General features: G+C 40.2%; 1 protein-coding gene across 1 annotated transcript in view; it reads right to left on the reverse strand.

Annotated features, from left to right (window-relative positions):
- fgf11b (fibroblast growth factor 11b) overlaps positions 1–4,907 on the reverse strand; it is a 41,428-nt gene extending 36,521 nt beyond the window's left edge. The window contains exon 1 of the mRNA XM_058628415.1: positions 3,892–4,907. Coding sequence (XP_058484398.1) covers positions 3,892–4,084 — 193 coding nt within the window. The 5' untranslated portion in view covers positions 4,085–4,907. The remainder of the gene's footprint in view (positions 1–3,891) is intronic.
- Positions 4,908–6,259: the final 1,352 nt, after the last annotated feature.

The following is a 6,259-nucleotide window of genomic DNA, read 5'->3' on the forward strand; positions in this document are numbered from 1 at the left end:
CAGCAGCATGAATGTCCCTCATTGCAGACACTCTGTATCATGTCTGTGTTTAATTCCATCAGCTTATTTCTTTTGTTTCTTTTAGCAACTGCATGTTGCTGTCATTGCTCTGGACTTCACGCACCATGTGCATGAAAACAAATGTGAGGTGAGAGGAGGCGGTCTTTGACCTTGACTGTTATTGGGGCATTGCGCCGCTACAGGCACAAACTCAGACAGGGAACAATGCAACAGTGCTACTCTACTTTCCAAGTGCCTTGAACAAACAGTGGTGAAACTGAAGAAAGAAGAAAATCTCCCTCACCTCAGGTTGGCCAGGTAATATCTATCTGTGTCTTTAATTTAAAAAAAAAAAAAAAAGATTAGATAATATAGTCCTTTAAATGACTGTAATCCAGTCCCTTCATCAGATAATGTTGCTGGATGTGGTCTATTGATTTATGATTGTTAAGAAACATTTGTTGTGTATTAACCCAGGCTGTTTGAACAAAGGAGAGTTAACAGAGTCCAACATAATAAGCTACAAAAATGTCCACTGTACTTTTTAACTGTATGTTTGGAATGTTCCCTTTTCAGTTATTAGAAATTACGGCCAGATTCTTCTAAGTGCAACATATTTCAAGTTCTAGCTCGACAGGTCAGACGTGTGAAATGCAAATCTCCAGCAACTTGAACCTTTACTTTTTCCAAATATGTAGTTGAATTGGTTTGGTAAATACTGGATAATGGTAGTTATTGCTGTGGCTTTTTCAGACAAGAGCCTCATTCTTTTATTTATTACATTTCTGTGTGTCTTCTTTCCTTACTTATGTAGTACTTATTGGCTTAGTAACCAGTTTCACTATTTTTGGGGTCTTTGCAGTGTATATGGGTGTAGGGCAGAGAGGCAAGTCAAACTCAGGCTGATGCTGTGGTTTGCCTGTGTCTTCTACATTCTGCCTGGCACATATATAATCTGTAGGGTGTATGTCTATACTTATGCCAAACGAGTAGGCTCTTAGCTTTATGGCAGTAGTAAATGTATCTCATGTGTGCACACTGTGCGGGTGTGACGCTAATACCAAAGTAGAAACATGTGTAACCATAGAAAATGGACTATATTCATCCATTTTATATGCATATGATGCTACAATATGCACTTAAATGTGGAGGTATTGTTTTCTGATCTCTAAGCCCCTTTCAAACCCACAGACATTTTAAAGTAAACTATATATGCATCATGTATTGGTTTAAAAATAGTGAAAAATACTTAGCCCGAGTGAAGAAAATGCAGATTCTCGTCTTCAAACGAGCATTACTTAGAAAAAAGTGGCTGTGCGCCTATAAATGATTGTATTACAAAAACTAAAATACAATAATATATTAGAATTCCTGAAGATGAGGAAATAAGGTAGAGAAGAAGAACAGAGGAAAGAGCAGACCCCTGCTGTGAGGCTGCAGTACCACTGATGGAGAAAGAGGGAGACGGAGAGCAGCGCTGTAGCTAAAGAAGCTCTACAGTTGTGTAGAACATGTTGTTAAACTGTGACCAAAATGGTGAAAATGTTACTTCTCCACATGTGGTTTGATACCAGAGTATTTACATGAATATTCTGTACAATCACTGAGGAACAGTACAGCTAATTTGGTCCCCACAGAGGCAGAAATCTGTGTGTCTTTGTCTCCTCCAGTGGACACACAACCCCAGCGTCTCGGAGCAAAGAATGTTGCTGAATTAAACATGATCTGAAACCTAATTTTTAAACACTTAGCAACATTTTTAATCATTCTGCAAAGGTGGTTAGAAACATATTTTCCTGTGGGGGTGACAAAGTCAGAGGGGATATTTTTATGACTTGCACTTTAAATGTTTCAGCTGATTGAGGTTGATTTATCTTTCTTCCCAGTGTAAAACCAAAGAAAAATAATCATTTAGTTTTTTTTTATTGTAGTGTCTATTATTGTACTTGCCTGTGGGTGGCAGCATTGTCAGGTTCACAGTAGAACATCTATCTCATACCCTGGTATTGGCTATTTCATACCATAATTTGGAATAGGACAATACAGTAGTACAAAAGCAGATTGTGAATGTTCCAAATTGTTAATATTTCCAAATGACAAAAAAAATACAGTCAGGACTTCTTGGAAAATGATACCCTGCCATGGGCTAATGTGTGTGAGAGTTGTTGATGAGGATGATGTCCATGAGACAGAACCTTCTGGCTTAAACAGCAAACAGAATATCTAAAAATACTGCACTGTGGGTGCAGCCGCTCTTCTCCATTTGCAGGAAGACTTTCCCCTTGAAGACACAAAATGCATGTCCCCTTGGGCTACTGTAGAAACATGGTGGCGCAAGATGGTGGCCTCCAAGGCAAGGCCCTTGCCTAAACTTTTCTTCCCGAATTTCTTGAATTACAGTGGTGTTTTGAAGCCAAGCACAACGGTATGAAAAGACCGAGTGACGCACAACGAAATGAGAATCCTCATACAGCACAAAGCTCTGCTCGTCGCTCATCATTCTCACACTCACAATGCTCAGATGCAGGCTTTACCTCCAGGGGAAATACCACACTCTAAATTCACTATTTCTGCCTCCATCAGCCATGAAAGTATCCGGGCCTCTGTATGAAACATGTTTGTGCAGTGGCATTTCTGTATTATGCATAATTTAACTAAAGCATGCTACCGCTTACCAAGAAAAACCCTTCTCACGGTGTATTGAATAATAAAGTGGTCTACCAGTCAGACCAAAAGGGATGACAATTAAGAAAATCAAAACAAAACAAGAAGCGCTATGACATATCAAGAAGTTTTGATAAGAGACTGACAGTGTATCACATATTCCCAGCCTTGGTGTGGAAGTTATGCATAGATCAGAGGACCTGATATTTTTTATCCATATTTAAAATTACAGGTCTGGGTGCAAGATTTATATTTGTACTGTCACTGTCAGTCATTTTCTAATCAGAATTTCATTTGGCCCCTTGTTTTCCCTCCCTTAACCAGCTTAAACGGCTTATACAGCAGTTAAGCTTAAACAGTAGACCGTCCAAAGTGAGTGTTTTTGTCACACAGACTGCACCCCAAATGAGATGAGCATCTAGTCTGGTCAGGAGGGGGGCAATCAATTGTACTATCGTTAAAATTTGTGGGTAAAAAGCAACTGTTCAGTAGGGGTAGGCGGTATGAGCATAAAATTGTATATTATATTATATTATTTATATATATTCAACGTTTAAAAATGAAAGTGTTTGTTAGTTCACAATAACTCATTTATGATGCAAACTTAATCTGTTAATCTCTCAAAAAAAAAAAAAGCATTATAACTTGATATCAATTGGAGGGCCACACTAACTCAATTGGAGGCCCACATCTGGCCCACGGGCCTTGAGTTTGAGGCTTCTGTGGTAAAGCATGAAAAAGGCATCAATGTCCATAAAGACCAAAGAAGAGGACCTAAGCATAGATTGTTGTTCCTGGCAACTTTAATAGACTGAGAAGGAATTTAATTTGAGAAGAGAAACTCATTGTAGTCAAATAAATAACATAAGTAGGCCTAATTGTATAATAATAATTGTATAATAATTGTGCAACATTTTACCCCTTATTGAGTTAACACATGATCAAGTCTTTTTTTTTGTCTTAATATAGTTTTCTGTGGGGATACTTTTTCATGTCGGATATCACAGCCTTGAGTCTCTACCGATGTCTTTTTTGTTTTTACAAAATTATACTAAAATACTATAAGTAATAGTTTTTTTTCCTTCCTTTAGTTTAAAATAATTATAACTCATATAATCACTACATGTTCTGGGCACATGATGGTGGAGGCACATTCTGGTTCAGATTTTCTGATTCTTAAAAAAAAAGAGGAAAAAGTAGAGAAAAATGGAAATAGCAGTGACTTACCTGGCCTTTTCTCGTTTTGATTTTTTCGACCGCTGCATAGTCGCACTTTGGAGATCAGGACCAGGATCTGTTTCTGGCACAAGGACTTGTTGCTCTTAGGACAGGGCCTGCGCTTGTTGGCTACCGGTCGGTTGGGGTGGTCGTCCTTGACTGCTCGTTTCTGTCTAATGAGAGTGCTGGCGAGAGCTGCCATCTTCTCCCCCCCTCACACCTTAGGGAGGGGGGTGCCTTCCTTCTCACTGCCCCCTTTGGCTGGTTTTTGCTATTGCTTTCACAAAAAAAACTAGAGTAGGATGGGTGCTTCAGAAAAATCCCCGCAGGGGAGATTGGGCGTCTAAGTGGGTTAACGGGGAAGAGTTTAGTTGGAGTGTTCCCCTGGAGAGGGACAAATTGGAAGCGGTGAAACTTCACCTCCGGTCCAACATAAAGCCTCCACTCCTTTTACCAAAAATAAATATCTAACACCAACAGAGCACACTCAGAAAAAGTGCCACAGTCACATTTTTACTTTGAAGACCAATGAGTGACTGACGTTCAAAAAAGGGGAAGATGAAGGTATTGCTACCCTCCTTCTCCACTCATTTTCCACATCAAAATGCACCCTAAATAGCCAAATTCTCAATCTTATATTGCAAAATAAATAAGTTATTCAAAAGAGGCAATACCAAAGAAGAGAAGTTCAGATTTTACATATAAAAATGCTTCTTTTACTGTAGAAAAGTGAAATCATTTTGAATGCTAAGAAGCTCGTAAAAGCGCATGAGAAATCAAACATTTTATCACCATTCCCGCAGTCCATGAAGGTCCAACTTTGCCTCCCATTTAAACACGGCGGCATGTATGAATAATGAGCAGAGAGTCCAGGCGGTAACCCAGCCGACTTAGATCCAGAGATGGAACAGCAGGAGGGATGTTGGCTGTCGTTGTGAGGAAGACGCTGGGAACAGAGCGAAGACATGGACACAGACAGACACTGACTCCTCTTCTGCCTCTTCTGATGGCACAGTCCTTTCTCACAGTCCTCAACATGTCCCCCCCTCCACCTCCTCCTCCTCCTCCTCCTCCTCCTCCTCCTTTTCCTTCTCCTCTTCCCATCCAAAGTCAGCAAGTGGCTGTGAGAGTATGTGTGCGTGAATTCCAGCAGCCACCATCAGTAGAGGTGACATTCATGTGAAAGAGAGAGAGAGAGAGAGGAGTAGAGAGAGAGAGAGAGAGAGAGGAGGGAGGGAGATACAGAGGCTGTGTGTGTGAGAATGAGCTTGGTTGGTTATAGAGAGAGAGAGAAATGTGGGAGAGGCAACATACATTGTAGTTATTTTATAGCAACATCTATCTAAAAAATAATTTTGACTGAAACGGTGTGTGTGTGTGTCTGTGTTGGGCTATTCTAATTAGGAGTCTTATTGATTATAGATTTTAATGGTACAATGACAGTCAAAATGAAAAATGTTATTTTTCAACGCGACACAATAAAATCACGTCTTTTTTGGATTTTGGAGAACGTTTAGTTGCGATGCGTCTTTTCTTGCTTTGCTGCCATTGATTTAAATTGTGCTAAACATGACTCGTAACCCACAACCTTGACATGTTTATGTATGACTCACTGTAATTACTCTTTATTTAGAATTAGTGTTTTTTTTCCCCGTTTTGTAGGATTTCATCTTTCTCCGCGTCTACAAAATCCTCCCTCAGTTTGGTCCATAGTCCTGTGTAACCAATCTTGTTGCCACACAGCACCAGTTGTCAACTTTCTGTCACTGTGCTACTGTTTTGTGTGCGACCAGAAACCTGGCCAAACAAGAGACTGAATCTCACTCTCATTTGAGATTGAGCATGAGTCTGGAAAGGGTCACCTCCCACTTTCAAGAGGCATGGCCGACAGATGTGCATGAAACTGCCTTGGTACGCAACTGGATAAACCCACAACCAATCAGACCAGTGATCCGAATGATGTATCCAGAGTGACAGAGAACATGGAAACACAATGTGCTTGTTGTTTTCTAGGACTGATGGCTATCTAGTAATGGTGTCTAAAGAATTTTGCCTGAAAGCTGAATTGAAAGACAGCTGCTCTTCAGTAGCTATCATGTTGGATGTATACTTCACTAGGGGTTTGTGAGTTCAAGTTGGCCAAAATGGCATCCTATGACTTAAAGGTGACATCGAATGCTTGTATCACACATATATGTTAGTTATGGAGGTCTACTTGCATATATTAACTTGTTTTCACGGTTAAAAACCTCCTAATCGCTGCAAACGAGCTGATCAAAATATCTCCTCACTGATGCTCTCGTCAGCCACGCTGTTTCAGACCAAAACCACCCCCCCAGAACGTGGACTGTGTTGTGATTGGCCAGCCAACGAGAGC

This window comes from Solea solea, chromosome 4 (genome assembly GCF_958295425.1).
Source record: "Solea solea chromosome 4, fSolSol10.1, whole genome shotgun sequence".
In the NCBI taxonomy this organism is placed as follows: Eukaryota; Metazoa; Chordata; class Actinopteri; order Pleuronectiformes; family Soleidae; genus Solea; species Solea solea.